Source organism: Zingiber officinale, chromosome 3A (assembly GCF_018446385.1).
Source record: "Zingiber officinale cultivar Zhangliang chromosome 3A, Zo_v1.1, whole genome shotgun sequence".
Taxonomy (NCBI): Eukaryota; Viridiplantae; Streptophyta; class Magnoliopsida; order Zingiberales; family Zingiberaceae; genus Zingiber; species Zingiber officinale.
Window position 1 is genome coordinate 110,641,229 of NC_055990.1, and position 22,530 is coordinate 110,663,758.

The 22,530-nt window shown below is 40.9% G+C and overlaps 1 protein-coding gene across 1 annotated transcript; it reads right to left on the bottom strand.

The window, feature by feature from the left end:
* Positions 1 to 12,141: 12,141 nt before the first annotated feature.
* On the bottom strand, positions 12,142 to 13,305 carry LOC122053962 (nucleobase-ascorbate transporter 12-like). The gene is made up of 3 exons (XM_042615849.1): positions 13,142 to 13,305; positions 12,746 to 13,032; positions 12,142 to 12,504 (listed from the first exon to the last, which is right to left on the bottom strand). Exons 1-3 carry the CDS (start codon positions 13,200 to 13,202, stop codon positions 12,283 to 12,285), a joined length of 570 nt encoding a protein of 189 aa, XP_042471783.1. The 5' UTR covers positions 13,203 to 13,305; the 3' UTR covers positions 12,142 to 12,282.
* Positions 13,306 to 22,530: the final 9,225 nt, after the last annotated feature.

Here is a 22,530-nt window from a genome sequence, read left to right on the forward strand (position 1 = left end):
TTTAACCTGATCCGACAGTAAGGTCGGGGGACCCCCTCTGGAGGGGAGTCAATGACATGTAGAGGTCAAAAGTCAAAAGGGTCAGCATGAGGTCCGGCCGATCGGAGAAGGGTTGGGTCGACCGGCCGAACGGGTCCGAGCGGAATCAAAGACAACCCGACGGGGAGTCGGGTTTCCGACGCTCATGGTGAAAAGGGTCGCCAGGTCGAGTGGGTAGTCCACTCGGCCGAGGCATAGAGCAACATGGGCAGGAACAATATCAGCCGAGCACCCGACCGGGAATCTCCCCGGTCGGGCCAACACCTACGCCAGGTCGGAAGTGATGTGCCTGTCGAGCGGTTGGACGCTCAGCGCGGGGAAAAAGGAGAAAAGGACAAGGGGACATTGGGGAACATCTTCTGACAACAGGCATGTTCGACAACCAAGCCATACGCAGAATCCTACGACGAAAAGTTCTGCTGTCCCATCAGAGAGGTGCTCGGACTGTAGCAGTATGGTGTCAGGCATGCTCCTCTGGTAAGCCCATACTAAGGTATGGTAAAGGACACGTGTATGCCTTGGTAGGTGCGCATAAGCCTCCCCACAACTCTATATAAGAGCCCTCAGACTTCGCCGGAGGTACGCGATCCCTCATCTTTGGAGCCACTTCATCGTTTTCCTCTTGCCTGACTTGAGCGTCGGAGGGTCGTCGCCGGGAACCCCTTCCCGGCTCGACTTCCTTGCAGGTTCGCCGAAGATTCGTTCAGCCAGTCGAAGACAGCGGAGAGCACCATGTCCCCAGCGTCCATCAACTCAGCGTTCGGACAGGATCAAATTGATGCCGTATGTGGGAACGCACCTGCATCCGAGCGGACGAGATGGACGAAGCTGAACGACCTCACACCGTGATGCTCTCCTAGGAGGAGTTCGACGCTCTAATCGAGGCAAGAGCAGCTAAGCTCATGGAGCAACAGAAACAAAAGGCGCAAGCCGAGCGACTGGAGCAACAAGCGACGTCAGCGTCAGGAGGCCAAGCGGGAGCAGAGTTCCGACCGGAGAACATCTCAGCATGGAGCCGAGATAAGGATCCGATCGGCATCCAAGGAGAAGCACAACCTACCCCGATCCCTTTTCACCAAGCTTTTTTCGGTACACCCCCGGAATTAATGCCAGCTAACCCTTATCGAGGATCTTTATATGACGAGGCACCCAAGCGAGACCATAGAAAAGGCAAGGCGCCCCGAACAGACACCTCACCCGAGTGAAAATCATCTCCAGCCGTACCGAGCTGGGTGAGAGGTGTGCCGATATAATTCATTTTATGTATGTCTTGGTCGCCTGTGTCCTTTTAATGCAGGAAGCAAAGTGATAAAACGCATTTGGCATTATTCGCCGAACGGACGACTACACGAAGACCCCGTGCCGCTCGGCAGGGCGTATATCATCCGTGTTGAAATTAGCCTTGAAGGCCGTCGAGCTCCGACGTTAAATATCGAGAGTCAGACCGGCAACTATAAACCCTCCGGCCGGAAGACCGTCGAGCTCTGACGTTAAATATCGAGAGTCAGACTGGTGACTATAGACCCTCCGGCCGGAAGACCGTCGAGCTCCAACGTTAAATATTGAGAGTCGGACCGGCGACTATAAACCCTCCGGCTGGAAGACCGTCGAGCTCCGACGTTAAATATCGAGAGTCGGACCGGCGACTATAAACCCTCCGGCCGAAAGGCCGTCGAGCTCCGACGTTAAATATCGAGAGTCTGACCGGTGACTATAAACCCTCCGGCCGGAAGACCGTCGAGCTCCGACGTTAAATATCGAGAGTCGGACCGGTGACTATAAAACCTCCGGCCGGAAGACCGTCGAACTCCGACGTTAAATATCGAGAGTCGGACCAGCGACTATAAATCCTCTGGCCGAAAGACCGTCGAGCTCCGACGTTAAACCCGAGAGTCCGACCGGCGACTATAAACCCCCCGGCCGGAACGAAAGACGCTTGAAGAGGAGCGGCAAGGGAAAGTAGTGACAAGTCATATGCCACCTACGCCCGCTCGGGAGGCCTAGTTGGCCGAGTTGTGTATCATAGGCCCCGACCAATCACCCACAAGCATGCAAAGTAAAAACGAAGTTGCACAACATAGATAAATTTTTCATTGAAATTAGAGGAATCAAGGCCGAGCGGCCGAATTACAAAAAGGGAAGTTTGCGGCCGAACGGCCGAATTACATAAAGACTTCTATTCCAAAAAATCATAAAGGTCCTTAGGGATGGTGCTAAGGAGCGCCGCATAGTCTTGGGCTGGGATGCTGGCGGAGTCAGGGAGCTGACCCTTGGACTTCAGATAGTCCGTCGTGGCGGTGATGGCAAGTTCAAAGGCAGTATACATCCGCTCGCACACTTTTTCTGAAAATTCGGTCGAGCAGATGTGCTTCAGCCTCAGGGCTGCGACTCGGCTGGGCTCAGCCTCCTGGTACTCCTTGAAGGTAGCTTGGGAAGCTTCAAGAGCCTCCTGTAATTTCTTCAGCTCATCCTTATGTTTGATGGCTTCGCCCGAGCGGCTCGCCTTCTCGCCATCCAGCTGCTCCATCAGCTCTTTGACCCGTTGCTCCAGGCCTCGAGCCTCGACGTTTTTCTTCTCCAGATCGGCGATGGTCATCTTCTTCCGATCGGTGGCAAGGCTTATTTTCCGGTCAAGTGACTTGACCTGTCGTTCGAGTTCGACCATAGTATGGGCCTGGGCGGCCGTCTTCTTTTGCTCAGCCGCCAATAGATCTTGGGTCTTCTTGAGTTCTTTCTGCAGCTCGGTGTATGAAGGACCCTGGGAGGGCACGCCGCCAAAACTCCTTAACCTCTTTATCTCTTCTTCCACCATAGCCAAGCGGTTGGAGACAGCGATCTCCTCCACCCATCTCTGGCATGAACAGGAAGATTAATAGCCGATCGGAATTACGGCATAAAAAAGTTCGGAAGAAAACACACTTACCCCAGTGGCCTGCTGCATATGGCTGTTGGGCAAGTTGCCAAGCGGAATCAAGGCAACCCGAGCCCTAGCATCGGCCCACATCTCGGCAAGGGGCCCCTTCATAGTAATCATGTGCTCGGGCACAGTTGGCCGAGCGGACTCGGCCATAAGCTCCTCGGTAGGGAGATGCAATGTGGCCCTGATGGTACGGCGCCGACCGGGAGTCGTCTGAGTGGAAGCTGGTGAAGGATCAAAGGCCGGTGCAGAAAACTGGGACAAAATGGTCGAGCGTTGGACTCGGCGGGGAGAGGGCGGAAGGGCACTGACAGGTATGGCCTCGAGGGGGTCCGCGGATGCGTCTAGTTGGGATGGGGTCTGATCGGACGAGATCGCCTCAACCACTGGGGCTTTGCCGCGAGAGTCGGCGGTGGTCCGTGCAAACGGCTGGACCGCGGAAGTGGCCGATCAAAGTGGTGTCTCCGTTCGGCGCCTCTTTTGTCGGAGAGGGCGCTCTTCCTCCTGAGCGGAGCCTTCCTCCTGGACGGTTGGTCCGTTGCTGGGGGTGGCGCCTCTTGCCACATCCCGGGGAGAGGCTTGAGCGGCTGACTCCTCGTGGGTCTCGCTCTCCCCTTCGTGTGAGCCGACCGGCTCAATGCCCAGCGACTCCATCTCCTTGGCAGCTGCGGTCTCGAGCGCCGCCACTTTCCTCTTCAAAATCCCGGCCATCATGGACTCCATGACAATGTCCGCTGCAAAGGAACAAGGAGAAAATAAATTAGCAATCAAGGCGGATGCACAAGTAGAATTCTTACCGAAGCTGTTCGGGAGGGGAGTCCGAATCGGACTCAGGCCAAATATGTACATCACCCCTTCAGGTAAGAACTTATTGATGTCGAACTTTAGACCGGCTAGCATGTTGGCAGCGTGAAGATAGTCTGGTTGGGTCTTGAACCTCTTTAGCTCAGGGGAGGTTGGCGGTCCGACCTGCCACTGGGTTCGGAAAAGGGCTCGTTCGGGAAGACGAAGATAGAAGTAGTACTCTTTCCAATGTTTATTGGAAGAGGGCAGTTATTAAAGAAGACTAAACCGGACCGAGCTGGAACATGTAAGTACCCAGCTCGGACTGTTTAGGATAATAAAAATAGTAGAAGACCTCCGGTTGGAGGGGAATGTTGTGGATTCTGAACAAGACAACAACGCCACATAGAAGGCGGAAGGTGTTAGGGACTAAGCTTCCGAGCGGAATGTCGAAAAAATTACAGATTTCTACGATAAAGGGATGGAGTGGAAAGCGCAGACCGGCTATGAACTGGTCGCGGAAAAAATAGATAGCTCCGCGAGGCGGTTTGTGTGGCCGAGCGGAGGGGGAGGGTAAGATAAGTTCAAAGTCAGAGGGGATGTCAAAATTGTCCATCAGAATATCGGCGTCGCGCCGATCGAACCGCGACTCCATGGTAGTATACCATGGGCCGAGAGCTGGGTCTTGAGGTTGAGAAGAGCTGGCCATAAGCCGAGCGGGAAAAGGAGCAAGAGATGGACGAAAGGGAAAAAAGTTTAAGAGAGGGGACTGAATCGTAACCAAGAGACGAGAACGCGATGAGAAGAAGAAAGCACGAGGAAAATCAAGAAACGAAAAGAAGATGGCAGAAGGACCTTACGAAAGCAGACGAAGATCGAAGGAAGAATGCGAGAGGTCACCGGAAGAAGCAACAGCAGGATCACCAGAGCAGGAACGGCAGGAAAAACTTCTGGGCATGCGAAAGCAGGAATGCGGTGGAGGAAGAAGGCGAGAGCTTTATAGGGTTGGGCCCGAACGGCCTCAGCCGTCAGATGCAGGTCGCAAAAACCAAGGACTCTATCGGGCCGTCCATTTCAAACCGCCTCGGTCTCGTCGCCCACGACGCCGTTGCCGTACGATGACGGCAGCAGCGCCACGTGGCATTCGGCCACTGGAGTGCATTTAATGAGCGCCTTCACAAGGCACAGAGCGCATGCCCGACCTTAATGTCGAAGATTGGCGCAAATTTCGAAGAGATCCAAGGAATGTTGGCGTTGACTGACATCATAACTACCCCCATGCGGGTCGAACGGAGGATAGTTTCACAGAGACGCCACTCGGCGTAACTAGCGGTCCAGTCAGTCGGACTAATCGCCTCCTTCGACTAGACTTGAAGGGGAGGCAAGTGATCCGGCAGTAAGGTCGGGGGACCCCCTCTGGAGGGGAGTCAATGACACGTAGAGGTCAAAAGTCAAAAGGGTCAGCATAAGGTCTGGCCGATCGGAGAAGGGTTGGGTCGACCGGCCGAACGAGTCCGAGCGGAATCAAAGACAACCCGACGGGGAGTCGGGTTTCCGACGCTCGTGGTGAAAAGAGTCGCCGGGCCGAGCGGGTAGTTCGCTCGGCCAAGGCATAGAGCAACACGGGCAAGAACAATATCAGCCGAGCACCCGACCAGGAATCTCCCCGTCGGGCCAACACCTACGCCAGGTCGGAAGTGATGTGCCTGTCGAACGGCTGGACGCTCAGCGCGGGGAAAAAGGAGACAAGGACAAGGGGACATTGGGGAACATCTTCTAACCACAGGCATGTTCGACGACCAAGCCATACGCAGAATCCTACGACGGAAGGTTCTGCCGTCCCATCAAAGAGGTGCTCGGACTGTAGTAGTATGGTGTCAGGCATGCTCCTCTGGTAAGCCCATACTAAGGTATGGTAAAGGACACGTGTACGCCTCGGTAGGTGTGCATAAGCCTCCCCACAGATTTATATAAGAGCCCTCAGACTTCGCCGGAGGTACGCGATGTAGGACCGTTGGGCCGGCTAGAAGGGGGGGTTGGTAAATAACCTGTCAATTAAGAACAGACAACCCTTCCTCGAACGATTAAGCTAACACTTGTAAAATGAATTAAGCAGATAAATAAAAGCATAAAAGAAAAGACGAGGCACCAGATGTTTACTTGGTTACAACCGATGTGGTTGTTAATCCAAGGAAGATTAAGCTCAAAAACTCCTTCAGGCGGAGAAGCCTCTTACAGCGTTTAGGCACAGAAAACAAAAGCTTAACTACAACTAAAGCACACAAGTGTTTGGAAATAGAATGATCGTGATTGTTGAAAGCTCGGACCAAGGCTATATTTATAGTTTGGTGGGCGCTGGATGGGTTCCGGCGCCACTGGGATAAAATTTATCCCCAGCTGGATCGAGTCAAAGCTCGATCCGTGAAAAGTCCCTTCCGGCGCCCGGATGGTTCCCAGCGCCGGATGGTTCCGGCGCCCGGACAGCTCCGGCGCCGAGCCAAAAGTCAACCTAGTTGACTTTTGGTCCGTGCTCTCTTCTCCGATTCCCGCCTCGGTCCGGGTCTTCTGCTCCGGCTCTTGCTTGGGTGATCTCGACATCCGGAATAGGGCTCACCCAACCCATCTTCCCTCTAGCGTGCTTCCCTTCGGCTTCTCGTCCCTCGGAATTGCCGCGTGTCCCTTCTCGTCCACCAGCGTACTCATCCGCAGACTTCGTCCCTCGATCGCACCCCGTGCCGACCTTCACGCTAGCTGCGTCTCTTGCTCCCCGAGCAATCTTCCGCTCCGGCTTTCGTACCTCGGAACCATCACGCGCACTTCCTTCTCGTCCGTCGGTGTACTCTTCCGCAGCGCCTCGTCCCTCGGACGCACCGCGTGCCGTCCTTCTCGCTAGCTGCGTCTTCCGCTCGAGTACCTGTGCTCCTAAGCTCCTACACACTTAGACACAAGGTTAGAAACAACGCAGGACCTAACTTAACTTGTTGATCACACCAAAACAACCTTGGGGTTCCAACAATCTCCCCCTTTTTGGTGTGATCAACCCAAGTTAAGCTAGGGTCAACAATAGATATGAAATTAAACAGTTTATTGCAATAACATGCAACATGATAGAAAAAAAATTAAATTCTAATTTTCAATTTTTTTCTACCTCCCCCTAGACTTATACTTTCCCTTCTCCCCCTTTGATCACAATAAAAATGGGGTACAAACGAAATCTAAGGGTTGACATTAAAAAAAAATTTGAAAATATATTTCAATAATTTTCAGGGAAATATTTCTAAGTCAAGACAAATTTCTAAGTCATTCGACATCAAGATTTAAGAAGTTTCTAAACAGAAAGCTTTATGCAAGAAAATTTCAGAGAATTAATAACATAAAGAGAAATTTTCTATGCATTTATTTATTTATATATTTTATGCTTTAATCAGAAGGTTTAAATTTCCATTTTAATTTATCAGAAATTCTTAAGTCACACTTTTTCAGATTAACAGCAGAAAATATTAAACATGCAACAATTTGTATCATGTTAATTTCTATTATTTTTTGAATTTCAAGTTCACAAAAATATTTCGATAGCATAGATTCTAACTTGATAAAATTTTTCGATGCTATAAAAAATTCTTTCGACAATGTGCAAAATTCGTTTGAAAGAATGTTTTGTAATTTGCAAGAAAAAAATTATAATTTGCAGGAATTTATTAATAATAGATTTCTTAATCCGAAACACTTTTTCGATGTCTCATTTTCTGAATTGCAAAACTGTTTCGAGAAAGTAATTTGTAATTCGAGAAAATATTCGAAGAAAGTTTTTGACATCATTTCTAATTTGCATAACTCTTTCGAAAAAATATTTTGCAATTTACAAAAGTTTTTCGACAGGATTTCTAACTTGCAAAATTCTTTTAATAATAATTTGCAAGGCAAGTTTGACAATTGATTTTCTAATTCGAAAAATTCTTTCGATGATTCAATTTCTGATTCGAAAGACTCTTCAGGCAATTTTTCGATTGAATCATTTAATTGATCAGAGGTTCGAATCCATACCTGACTTACCTTTTCGGTAGTTAATTCTCCCCCTGTCGAGTTGCTTTTATCCGAAGATTCTCCCCCTTCATCACTCTCGGGATGTACTTCGGCTGTTGGGGCTGTCTCGGTAATTTCTTCCATCTCAGACTGTTCTGTCGGCAGCTCGGTGTCTATCAAAGAGATTTGGTTCTTCGTAGAGTTTTAAGAACTTTTCCCAAAGTTCTTTTGCGCTGTTGTATTCGCCAACTCTATCGAAATTTTCATTTGGTATTGCGGTTAGAATGTGAAACTCTGCCCGACCGTTTGCCATTGACGCGTCACGTTGCTTCTTGTTCCATAGGCGTAGATCGAGTTCTTCTCCATTCGTTGTCTTTGGTGCTTCATAACCTGTTTTCATTATTAGTGAAATACCAATATCAAAGTTAAGAAATACCGTCATTTGTTGCTTCCAAGAAGCAAGCTCCCCCTCGAATGCTGGTGGGTAGTCGCTAGCTCCGGCCATTGTTTTGTTGCGTCAGACGGCGGTTAGTCCTTCTGAGGCGTACTCGGCTCTGATACCACTTGTAGGACCTAGCTTAACTTGTTGATCACACCAAAACAACCTTGGGGTTCCAACACGCGATCCCTCATCTTTGGAACCACTTCATCGTTTTCCTCTTGCCTGACTTGAGCGTCGGAGGGTCGTCGCCGGGAACCCCTTCCCGGCTCGACTTCCTTGCAGGTTCACCGAAGATTCGTTCAGCCAGTCGAAGATAGCGGAGAGCGCCACGTCCCCAGCATCCATCGACTCAGCGTTCGAACAGGATCATAACCCATAGATGGACTTCTTAAGTTTGCAAACCATACTCTTTGGATCTCCTAATACAAAGTATTCTGGTTGCACCATATAGATTGTTTTCTCAATGTCTCCATTGAGAAAGGTTGTCTTGACATCCATCTGATGGAGTTCCATATCGAAGTGTGCAACAAGTACCATGATTGCCCTTAGTTCCATATCGAAGTGTGCAACAAGTACCATGATTGTCCTTAAAGAGTCCTTCGTTGAAACTGGAGAAAATGTCTCTTTAAAGTCAATCCCATATTTTTGAGTATAGCCTTTAACTACAAGACATGCCTTATACCTTTCCACATTACCATTTGAATCCCGTTTGGTTTTAAAAATCCACTTACAACCAATAGGTTTCACACCTTCTGGTAATAGGATGAGTTCCCAAACATTATTGTCTTGCATTGACTTATACTCTTCATTCATTGTCTCAATTCACTTTTGAGAATTTGAATCTTGCATGGCTTGACAAAAGTTGATTGGATCATCCTCCGCCATACCATCATTTTCCTCATGTTCTTGAAGTAGTACTATGTAATCATTCGAAATAGCACTCCTCCTTTCTCTAGTGGACCTTCGTAAAGACACTTGTTCTACATGCACTGGTTCTTGAGGTTGTTGAGTTTGTTCTTCTGGGAGTTGATTAACAATGTCTTGTTGTTCTGGTATTGCATTCTGATCACTGACAGGAATAAAATCCTGATCATTATTAGAAGCAATCATAGGAATATAAACCATTTCCTCTTGAAGAGTAGTGGGAATACATTCCTCCTCAAAGACAAGGTCAGTTACTTTATTCTTTCCCCAAACTCAATATCCTCAAAGAACGTTGCAGTTCCAGTCTCAAAGATGGTCTTTACTTTGGGATCATAAAACTTATAGCCCCGTGATTGCTCAGAATATCCAATAAAGTAGCTACTTATGGTTCTGGAGTCCAATTTTTTTTCATGTGGCCTATATGGTCTAGCCTCAGGTGGACATCCCCAAATATGAAAATGTTTGAGACTTGGCTTTCGCCTTGTCCAAAGCTCAAAAGGTGTTTTAGTAGCTGCTTTAGTGGGTACTCGATTTAGAATGTAAGCTGTTGTCTTTAATGCTTCTCCCCAGAGTGACATTGGTAAGGTTGAATGACTAATCATACTCCTTACCATATCCTTAAGAGTTCGATTACGTCGTTCAGCTACACCATTCATGCTTGGTGAGCCTGGCATGGTGTACTGTGGGACGATTCCACACTCATCTAGGTATTGAGCAAAAGGTCTTGGACATTGCTCACCTAAACCGTCATATCTACCATAGTATTCACCACCACGATCAGATCTGACTTTCTTAATTCTTTTGTTTAGTTGGTTCTCAACTTCAAACTTAAATGATTTGAAAACGTCCAATGTTTGAGGCTTCTCATGAATAAGAAATAGGTATGCATATCGAGAATAATCATCAATGAATGATACAAAATATTATTGACCATTCTAAGAAGGTGTTGGAAATGGTCCACAAACATCTGTATGTATCAATTCCAATACTTCTGTAGCTCTATATGCACTCTCTTTCTTTCTTTTGGTCTGTTTGCCCTTAATGCATTCAATACAAACATTTAGGTCTGAAAAATCAATGGAGTGTAAAATCCCATCTGATACAAGTCGTTCAACTCTATTTCTAGAGATGTGTCATAAACGTTTGTGCCATAAGGCACCTGAATTTTCATTATTAAATTTACGCTTAGTACCACGTGATTCTACATTCAGGGTTTCAATATAAGAAGTATTTATATCAAGCATATATAGATTGTCATAAATTATAAGTGAACCGGTTCCAACAACAGTAGAATTAATAGATAAACTGAATTGACCATTTCCAAACGAACAACAGTAACCTAATTTGTCCAAATTAGAAACAGAAATCAAATTCCGTCTAAATGACGGTACAACAAAAGTATCTATTAAGTCTAAATAATAACCAGTGCTTAATAACAATAATCTAAAATGCCCTATTGCTTCCACCTCAACCGACTTGCCATCACCCACATAAATGCATCTTTCAGCATCAGTTGGCTTTCGGTAGCTCAGGCAACCCTGCATTGAAACATTGATGTTAGTAGTAGCACCAAAGTCTAACCACCAAGTGTTTCTAGGTACTGAAGCTAAATTTACTTCAGAACAGACCAAAGTGAAAAATGTACCCTTTTTCGCACACCAGGCATGGTACTTAGGACATTCTTTCTTGACATGATTAGTCTTGTTACAGAAGAAACAACCTTTCTTGTCAGTATCCTGCTTTTGTTTCTTCACATAAGGACCTTTAGTAGCCTCATTCTTTCTTTTATTGCCCTTCTCTTTAGGGGTGCTTGCCAAATAGGCACTTTCAGCCTTGATTTGCTTTAACCTCTCTTCCTCTTGAACACAGTATGAAATGAGCTCATTAAGAGTTCATTTCTCCCTTTGACAGTTATAATTGATTTGGAACTGACTAAACTGGTTCGGAAGAGAAATAAGCACTAAATGCACAAGCATGTCATCCGATAATTCAAGATTAAGTGCCTTCAACTTCGATGCAAGGTGGGACATTTCCATGATATATTCCCGAATATTTTCCTTGCCTTTATACTTCATGGAAATCAAGCTCTTCAGAATTGTGCTTGTTTCCGCCTTATCACTTTTGGCAAAACGCTTTTTAATCTCATCGAGATATTCCTTAGCTTTGGTGACACTATTAGACACCGCGCCCCTGAAAGCCTCAGGTATGCCGCGCTTGATGATCATAAGACTTATGCGGTTAGAGTGATCTCACTTCTCATATTTAGCTCTCTGTTCAGAGAAACTAGTATCTGTAGGAGCAGTGGGTTGCTCTGTCCTAAGCGCAAGATCCAGATCCATGGAGCCAAGAACAATTAGAATATTCTCCTTCCAATCCTTAAAATTTGTACCATTAAGGATCGACACTGAACTTAAGTTAGCAGATATAGTAGCAACATTTGCTGAAAAGATGAACACAAGAATTATAACCACTACAAGAAAAAAGCTAAACAACAACGCTTTTTTGGCGTTGTCGTATGTACTTAAAAAGTGATGTTGTAGATGGTGTTGTAGAAAGTCATATCAAAGACAACGCTTTAAAAGCGTTGTGGTTGGTCAAAAAGACAACGCTTTTTAAGCGTTGTCTTTTCGTTCTTAAAAAGCGTTGTTATAGATGCTGTTGTAAAAATGCACATATCAAAGACAACGCTTTAAAAGCGTTGTGGTTGGTCTCAAAGACATTGTTTTTTAAGCGTTGTCTTTTATTACTTAAAAACGTTGTCTTTTTAAATTTATAAAAAATAGTGTTTTTCTTAAATAGTAAAAATTATAAAAAATACTCAAAATTTACATATAATTGAATATCCACAACCACAATCATTTTTATAATAAGACTATTTAACAAATAAATAAAACTTTATATTATACAAACAAAATGTATACATATTGATCCACAAATTAAATTTGTATCATACAAGTTATCCTTAACTTCATGACAATAATTTTTCAAACACACAAGTTTTACAAAACCTCATCATTGACTAACCGCTGTTTTAAAATTCACTCGTGAAATCGCTAAACCTAGAACAAGATCCAATAGTAGACTAGTAGTGGCAGAAGGAAGAATGAAGTTAAAACTGTCAATTTGGTAATGGATCTTTTCCGTCCGCAATGTGCTATAAGCCAACCCATTTCACCCATGTGAACATACGTCCGATTCTGAAAGGCAAGCCGTAGTCTTTGGTAATGGCTGGTTCCCTTTTTGCTGCCTCTGGTTCAGACCAAACATATACTCCACGTTCTTGACGGCTCCCAGGAACAGTGTTGTCAAGAATAAATGCAACAATAAATGCAATCACCATGTGAAATGAAAACAAAGTATTCAGAACATAGTTCACCTGAAATTGTCACACATATCAGTAATCAGATCTATTCTAACTTCAAACTCCAGAAAGATCCTATGAACTAGATTATCTATCACTGATTTGTCAAAGGGAATATATTCAAGAGTATAATTATGTGGGCATCATACCCCACGTAACTTCTAAGTGCTAACTTGATATTTCAAGTCTAAACACTAATATAAGGTCACATGGGTAATAATCAGCACAAACATTGTAGGAGAAGAAGAAGACATACCCCTCGAGAACTTGTATGAATAGGTCCATGAGATGCAACAGCATATGGTTGGAAGTAACTTGGAACGGATGAATTTGAAGATGGAATAAGTCCATATTGCTGGAAGTAGGCAGGTACTGATAATGAGAGAAACAATGAGAGGCCAATTATGATATTATTCCTGGAGCTTCCAGTCTCGCTGTATCGCAGGTTTGACAAGCCCAGAGCAGCAATCATGGCCCACATACAGCAAAGAAGACCAGCCACCATGACATCTGGGATAGAAGCTATAAATCCTCCTATTTTCCCTGATCAAAAATTGGGATGGCAACAATTGCTAGATAACAGGAAGAAAAAAAAAGTAACAAGAATTCTTTCTTTTGATGTATAGCGAGGAGAAATAGCATTGGTGCTTACCAACAAAAGATAACAGAATGAGAATGACAGCACCGAGCTCAATAGCTCTCCGACTACCCATTTTAGTTGTAGCAATAGTGTGAATATTCTCAGTGAGAGTGGTTGAAGCGACTCCTGTGCCCCAAAGTGCAGCCAAGACACTAGAGATGAACCAATATTAAATGACATACATTCATCATCCGAAGAGTCATTCATGAATCCTCCAATATTCATGCTCCAGATGACCATACATTAGATTATAAGTCCAATTAATTTGATTGCAAGGTTGTAAACAGTCCTTGAGGGCTATTGATAGTGATTCCAGTACGTCTTGGAAAATAATGGAACAAACCTATGAAACAGCTATCAAGGGATTCACTTCAACTTTCCTAAACCAAAGAAGAAACAGATGGATTACAAAAGAAAACAATTTGCACCATCAAACTGAAACTTATAATAAGCCTTAATAAATTAATGAAAAAAGAATTGTTTAGAAGTTCACTGAGAAACATATGAAAATACAACAAATGCAACTGCAAAAAAAAAATAAAAAACTAGTATCCAATTAACTTTTTTTATACTTTCAGATCAAAAGGTCAAATTTATATACTTTGGTTCATGTTCAAGCAAGAGGATAACAATCTCATCGACAGTTAGTATTTCCTTTTAATATAGAACACTAAAAAGAAGGAATATCAATGATGAAACAAACCTGAAAATGCGAGCTACTGAGGCAGCGAGCAATCTGCTTGAACAAGGTAATCATGCAGCGTTGGAACTCTGTCGTGAGCATCAAAGACCAAATATTACCAAATATTAAGATCACTGACAAACCAAATAATACCTTATTTTTAACAGCTATCTAGAGGATCTGGCTTTTTGACTTGAAGCTGGTTCAAAGAAGACAAATCAAATATACAAATACTAAGATGAAAGCATAATGAAGTAGTTAACTTTTTCTACTTTACCTGATTATAAGATCTACAGCTTCTTGCTCAGTATTTTGCTGCACGAGTAATTATTAGAAAAACAAACCCAATAGTGGAACAAAAGCTAGATAAAGAAACTAGATAATTTACACTGATGAACTTTACAGAATAACATATAATACATTGCTTTGTACTTGCATATTAATCCAGAAAACATCCTTTCACCTAAGTGACAATTTTTCCAAAACATCATCATTCACAAAACATCATCATTCACTAAAAATTTTCACAAGTTTTTAAACTTCAGTGACAACTTTTCTTTGGGGTCAACTGCTCAAGGTCGATCTGGTAACTATGCACTGCATCAAAAAAATTGGCATTAACTATGATTCCACCAAAAAAACCACCATTCCATGAACTTAAATCTAAATAGAATTATGGCAACTATCATTCCATACCTATTCATAAATATGATCTTGTATGCACTCCGCCAACTCGGACCGAACCTCATCAATTTGTTCACGAGAGTACCCTATTTTTGTGAACTGTGAGCATACACAATTTATGTTAATGGAAAAAATAATCAACACTGATCACTTTGCAATTTTAAATAGTTTATGTCAAATAATTTGAGATAAGCTAAATAATGTTACTATTGATTGCAGTGAATCTCTCTCAATAGTCTCAACTTCTTCAATAATTTCTCTCATAAATCGCATCACAAAAAAACCACATTGTTTCGCATCCGGTTGTTGAGGAGCCTATATATAGTAATTAGAGTCAAATTGTTAATGAAAATTATACACATTACAATATATGTTAAACAAAAGTACACATACCTTAACTACTTCCCACTTAACATTTTTCCTACCTTTCCTTCCCTTGGTTGAATTAAACAATTTTAAGGCCCTTCATACGTTAAGAATATTTGTTAAATAAGATTTTTATTATAATAAATATTTACTAAAAGAAATCTGAACTCACATTTCCATTACGTATTTTGAATCATCATCGCGAATGCGGCAACTTAGGGAATCCAACAGGTACATAGCATCCTTGTAAGGTTCAATAACACTAAGATTCCAATGGAAACTAGGCAAATACATAGGATTAGATCATAAAATTGAATAAATTATCGAAAGGAAGCAATTGAAAGTGATGTTTTACTTCTTGCTTACCCGACATTACATGGCACTAACACTAGTTGATCTGTTGATGCACTTGTCAGCTTATCTGCTAAAAGAGTTGCCCTTTGATTCAGGGTTTCAAGCTTAACTGATTTGTCTTGTGCCGTTTTTGCCAGATATGGGAGTTTGTGAGGATTCATAAATCTGAATTTCTTTGTCTTGGTATCTTTCACCATCTTTTTATACAGACACCTATCATTGCAAAGAAAAAAATATTTAGATACTAAATAATAAAATTTAGATACAAAACACTCATAATAAGTTGGAAAAAATAATGATCACTCATAACACTAAGTTATGGTTGATGATAGTAACATCCATACATGAGAACTTACTATGAACAGTCTTGCATATTAAACATACCAGAAATGTATACATGCAAATTCTTTTATTTCTTGAGGACAAGCACATTTAAGATACTTAAAAATATACAAGAAAAAAGATATGAGCAAAGTACTTCCTGTCTAGAAGAACAAATGGCAGAAGGCAAACATTAAGGGCCGGTTGAAAATGAATGAGCTATATTTATGTAAAGTGTACCACATCAATTGATATTAGTAAACCTCTCAATAGAAATGATGAACTATTAACTTAATGAGAATAACATGGTATGAGAAAATTACTAGAAGTTGAATTTTTCAAGAGTAAACTTGTTCACACAACAATATTAGTAAACTTCTTGCAGTTCAAATCAGGGATTTTCTGTCTTGCTAGATATTAGAATTTCCCAAGAAACATAAAGCAATGCAGTAATTTCCCAGATAAGTAAAGCAATGCAATTAACCGAGAAAATAATATTTAGATACTAAATAATAAAATTTAGATACAAAACAATCATGTGGATTAAAAAATAATGATCACTCATAATAAGTTGGTGAAATTGTAACAATAAACCATAATAAGTTGCTAAAATTGGGAAGCAAACATGTGATGAAAAAGTTGCTGAAATTGCTTAAATAAACTTACTTACCATATGTAGGCAACGATCAAATTTCCTGAAATTGACTCCAAATGATACAAAGAATTGATGTCCTCAAGGTCAAGAAAAAGTTCACAATCTTCATCAAACACTTCATTATCTAAGCACATTGATATACATTTTCCTCCATCTAGAGCATGCTTACTATAACAATATAACATATGTAATGCTCTTGGGACACTTGTTGACAAAGTAGGTTTTGATTTTTTTTGTTCAAACTTCTTCCTTCTAGGCTTCTAATAATTTCAAATATAAACAAGTTAGATAGCTAGGTTGAATAATAATAAAGTGGCAATATAATTAGAAATATAATAATAAAGTGACAATATAATTAGAAATATAATATCTCATATACCTCATCTTGCTTCACAATCTGCTGTTCAGGCCAAGCCACAACAGTTCCTATGGCATCACCAATTACTTCACATTCACTTGGAATTGGATATGGCAAAGGAGCGGATTTGTCCACTGCTTGATCAATGGAGACTCGAATGCAATTCTTGGGAAATGGAATACCATGAAGCATTTTTTCCATGCCATTGAAACAAACAATTGTACCATATGCAAGAATATTTGAGCAAGATTCCAATGTCAATGCAACTGATTGACCCTAAAATATTAAAAAAAACATGTTGATTATATTTAGTTTATAATGCTATAATAATAATGAATATCACTATAACTTGTATTTTACCTGTAAAACTTCGTCTTTACCCACAATCTGTACGTCATCTTCTTCAATATTCTTCTGATGAAACTTCATCGAGCAACTGCCTTTGTCATCAATTGAATTGTCCCATGCACCCCTTTTATGCATTAATGCTTCAAGTTTTTGGATGCGTACATCTTGTTCTAAAATTTGCATCTTCGCCTCCTTCAGCTCCCTTTTATGCTCAGCGATTATATCTAGGGTAACATCATATTTCTTCCTTGTTCTACCAACATTGAAATAGATTGTTGGGTTGATATGACCTCCGATACCCCGGACACGCCAAGAATATTCCTGAGTTTCAAGTGCCTTGGTAAGAATATCCTCTTTTGCTCCTTCGCATTGCAGCTTACCCTCCCTCTTTTGCTGTATATATTCATCCTGTAATGCAACATTAAAAAGAATTATCAGTACTTTACCAAGGATAATTACCAAGGATATGCAATATTGGTTTAAAAAATATTGATGTCCAGGCCGGTTCTTCCCGTGATAGCTCAAGTCAAGTGCTTAGTAAGTCATATTGAACAAATATGAAGTTGACTTTGAAATATTTTTTCCTTTTTTGGCATTCAATCATATATTTACTTCTGCACAGTTCTAAAAAAGGCACATATTTGATTGAGCAATTGACTACAAGTTTAATAAAATGACAAAATTTTAATAAATTTTCACTACACAAACCCATAAAGAGAGGACCACCACATAATTGAAGCTAATTGTCTGGAGTTGCAGGAAAGAATAATCAAAAGTAAAGTTGTTCCCAACCTCTCAAGTTCCGATTCATGAATCTTATGCTTTAATTCAAACTAAAACAAGACAAAGAGAATGCTCAAGGAGACAAGGAGCTTTATTTGTCACCAATCAAGTGGGAAAACATAATAGAAGCTTCAGAGCAGTGGTCTGGGGAACAACTTTACTGGCCCTTGGGTTACTGAAGCTTACAAATTGCTTACTGCCAAGAACGTTTCAAACCTGGTTGATTTATCTGCATCTGTTCTATAGAAACTCTAGCTATCACCTCTAAGTTCTCAATGCATTCACCATTAATTGATTGCAGCAAAAGGAAACCACTGCATGTAATAGACTTTTCGACTTGATCTCTTCTCCAAGTAAGAACATTTCAAACCTAGATACCTAGTAAATCCACATATGTTCTATATAAACCCGTCACCTCTAAGCTCTCAATGCATTCATTCACCATTTACTTCCTCAATACATGCTCTAGTACTGAGAATTCAAGCTATGCAAGGAATGGTTGTTAAACTCCTCATTGCACTGCTTGCCTTGGCTTCCTCACGCAAAGGGTATGCATGCATGCAACTTTACTCTCGAAAACTAGAAGATATATTGAAGTCATTATCAGAAGAACATGAAAATTTACTTACAATCTTGTGTACTGTGTCCACCAAATCTTCACCTTCAAACTCTCCTCCTTTGTTGGCGCGTCCTTTCTTCCACATAATAGCTCTATTGATGTCATTATCATCACATAATTCAGTCCCCTACAACAAAGAAAAATCAAATAACAAATGTGAAATAATTTAATGTGAATCAATTAGAGGGTTCTTAGAGGAAATATATTTTAAAAATACTTACAATTTCTTCAGCAAAGCGTGCATACCCTTTGCGTGAGAGTCGATGAGGATATCTATTTTTTTTCCTTCGCTCTTTTTGTTGATCACTGAGTTTCTAGTTATTTCAAACAGGCGACATATCAAATTTGAATAATACATAATGAATTATGATCGAATAGTTTCAAAAGAAAAAATTTAGAATCTTACAATGAAATCTTCAGAAATGCGACTAATGACAAACGCACGCCAATCTTCTCTTGTAATTTCAAAGCCAACAGGTGGCTCATTCAACTCCTCAGGTTTGTCACGCCTGCTTAAAATAAATTTTTGGGTGAGATGGGTCTTGTATTGCCTCCACTTACTGTTTGCAGACCTCAAACATCCCTTTTTCCACTTTGAGTCAACATTATAAATCAACTGTACATCAAATAAGTGGAAAACATTAATAAGATTAATTAAGACAAACATAAAATATATCTATCATTAGTAGTGAAATATTATAATTGTTAAAACATGCTAACTTGCTTACATTGACTGATTCCCATATTAATTCTTTGACAGCAATTGGGACTTGCTTCCATGTCTTGTATTTAATATTAACCTTTTGCCGAGCCAAGACACCAATGTAACTTTGCATGGCTACAACAGCTGGTCCTATCGGTTGTCCAAAATTATTGAATGACACCTCATTTCTAATACCTTGCATTCTTTGCTTTGTAATCTTATCCAACTGTGTGCGACCTCTAGAAGTTCTTGAGGAGATAGTGTCTTTGGAATCCAACACTTTATCACCCTCGCAACTCTCTTCACGGGCAACTGTAATGACTTCTTTACCCTTGTCCAACTTTGCAAGTTGCCCTATTCTCTTACTCTTTCTAGTAGAATCCATTGATCTGTAACAACTTAGACTGATCAACATAAGTTTAGTTAGAAACATGCATAAACTCACAGCAAGATGATATATTTACACCAACAAATTCACAACAGTATGAAAAAAAAATAAAAGATAAAAGCAGAAACTTGCAGCAACATCACAACATATCTGATTCGAATTAAAGTGAGGAATATAACATATTAATATTGTCCACAAATTCATCCTCATAGGTAAATTGTTTACACACTTATATTCAAAAGCAAAAATTCAGCAATTAAATATCTTCTTTAGATTGCCACATTTTGCACATGGGCAAGATATTCCCATATTCGGATCATTAGTGTTTTCCATTGCAAATTGCAAGAAAGACTCAACTCCATTCTCATATTCACGTGATAGTCTATCCTTTGACATCCAATCTTTGTCCATTCTTTATAACTAATCAATCAACAATGAGCTAATACCTAAAAATATTAACACAAACAATAGTGTGAAACTATAACAAAATATTTAAACAATTAATCAAAATTGTATTTCTACCTGAAAATTTTTGACCATACAGGTTTCTCATCAAAATGCAATCCCAATAGCAAATTTCTCACTTGGGGAGATAACCTAGTTATCTATATTATCCATATGTACATGTTTGTTAGAGTCTACGTATAGGTAGTTAGGTACTTTTGCCTTGGTATAAATTGTAGAGTCATATAATATTGGAGCATTCACCAAAACATATTCTCTATTGAAACATGTTAACCTTTAGTTGAAAAATGAAACCATTCCAGGAAAATGCTTGAATTATAACTTATAATAAGCAACTTTGTTTCTTTAGCACTTGAGAATCTGCAACTTCCTCAAAGGGACATCAACATAAGCAACTCAATGCAATAGTGCATGATGTATTAAATCATACTTAAGCCATTAAGCTCTTAGAAGGCAAGTGACATAAATATAACAATAGTAGTTGATATAAATTCAACAAACTGAGTAGGCACAAGTCACTGCCCAGAATTAAGATGAGATAATGCAGAACACAAGTTTTAGATACAATAAAAATGAGAGATATTCTCTGCGCATTAAGGGTACACAATAAAAATAATAGCAGAATAACACTAGAGATTGATTAATTTCAAGATGCACATTATACCTGACGACAAAGAAAGGCTGGAATGTGAATAATATCTGCAACTTGGCCAACAGCTTCACACTGAATTTGAGAAAAAAGGATAGCATGTTATATGCTTCATGCTATTTTTAAGGATTAATACCTACTGCCAAAGTCTATAGCTAAACGTTTAAAAATTCCAGATTAAATCATAAGAAAATACAATCAGGGGAGGGGGAAAATTGATGCAGTATGAATCCGGCAAAATGGCTAGTTCGGAAAATAATCAAAAATAAACAAAATCTTATTCTAGAGGGATGGAAGAAATTTTACCTTTCTTTCTTCCGTTCCTCCTACTCTCGAATCTGCTCTGCGAGGAAGGAACTAAGATCGAAGGGTTCAGAGGAGTTGAGGAGCCGTGAGAAGATTAGGAAGGGTAAGCTGACTTTGATTGAGGAGATGGGGAAATGCGAGATTAGGGATCTCGACTTGGAGGAGTTGGGCCGGCGTGAGGAGTTTTGCATGAGGAGTTTGGGTCGAGATTAGGGTTCAGAGGAGATCACGCGACAAGGAGAGGAGAAGGCGCTCGTGGAGAGGAGAAGGCGCTCGTGGAGAGGAGAAGGAGAGGAGAAGGCACTCGTGGAGAGGAGAAGGAGAGGAGAAGGCACTCGTGGAGAGGAGTGGAGAGGAGAACTCGTGGAGAGGAGTGGTGAGGAGAAGGCGCGCGCGCGTTGAGGGTTTAGAGTTTAGCAAAGCGAGGGCTGCGAATTTATTTTAAGTGAGTTTAGGGGAAACATACACAACACTTTAAAAAACGTTTTTTAAAAAAATGTTGTCTTTGACCATAAACAACAACACTAAAGACAACACTTCATTAAAAACCGTTGTCTTTAGTAAAAAGTAAATACCATAGACAACGCTTTTCACTAAAAGCGTTGTAAAACAAAGAACGACAACGTTTTTATTAAAAAGCGTTGTCTATTGGGTGTTGTTGAATGCAAAAATTCTTGTAGTGAACATAAATAATATGCTCATTTTGAATTAGTTAAATTAAATGATAACTCTCATCTAAAGATACCTAGTGCAACAACAATATCAAGTCTTTGGATAGTAATATTATTTGCAAGTGGTACTCTTTCTGTCATAATCAAACACTAACAATAATGCATGACAAATAATAAACTTATCTTTGGATCGATTTATTATATGCATGAACCATAACAGATAAAATCTTATAATTGTTACGTGTTTATTATCACAAGTAAATGTATAATTTGTAAGTACAAATCTTCCTTTGGGCTGATTAATACTCACATAAATATATACATTTACACTTTATTTAATATCTCAATAATATTTTAATTAAAATTAAATTTAAATAATAGAGGTCACTTTGGCGACATATAATTTAAATTTAATTAAAAATTAAAATAATAAATATTAATATAATCCCATTAAATTAATATTATAAAATAATGTACTGAATTTATTTTATCTAAATAATAAATTTAATGGATTATGAAGGGAAATTTGGCAAATGCTTTCTAAACGTGGCCAATGCTTTGGAAACGTGGCCTTCATTCCACGTGCATGGCCTTCATGCCATGTACGTGGCGTTGGTTTTTTGTTTTTTTATCTGAAACCAACACCCACTGCGCCACTTTATAAAAAAATTAAAACCATGTTATTTTCATTCGACGCAACTGCCCATCGCTCCCAAAACCGACGCACGATTTCTAAAACCTCGACTCACCGCCTCACCGCCGCCGCCGTCCCTTCCGCCGAACCACAATCAAATGACAGCAGCCCATATGAGAGCGATAACGACGGTATACCAGAGCAGCCGCCGGCCTTTTCCTATATCGGAATGCCGGTCATCTTTGTCGCTGCCATCTGCTTGTGCAGAAACAGCGAGAGGCAGGCAACTCGCTGTAGGATTTTTTTTTTTTCGCAACACTGTTCACAGTGTTCGGCTTGGGAGCAAGCGACGAAAAATTGCGATGATAAAATAAAATCGCAATCGAACCAAAATTGAAATTATACAAAGATAAAA

Bases quoted from the DNA above. Each gene is read 5' to 3' on its own strand.
- LOC122053962 (XM_042615849.1), bottom strand. From the start codon at position 13,202: ATGGGTAGTCGGAGAGCTATTGAGCTCGGTGCTGTCATTCTCATTCTG. The intron at 13,033-13,141 runs GTAAGCACCAAT...ATTTTTGATCAG, and splicing joins CATTCTGTTATCTTTTGTTG to GGAAAATAGGAGGATTTATA. The intron at 12,505-12,745 runs GTATGTCTTCTT...TGACAATTTCAG, and splicing joins TTCATACAAGTTCTCGAGGG to GTGAACTATGTTCTGAATAC.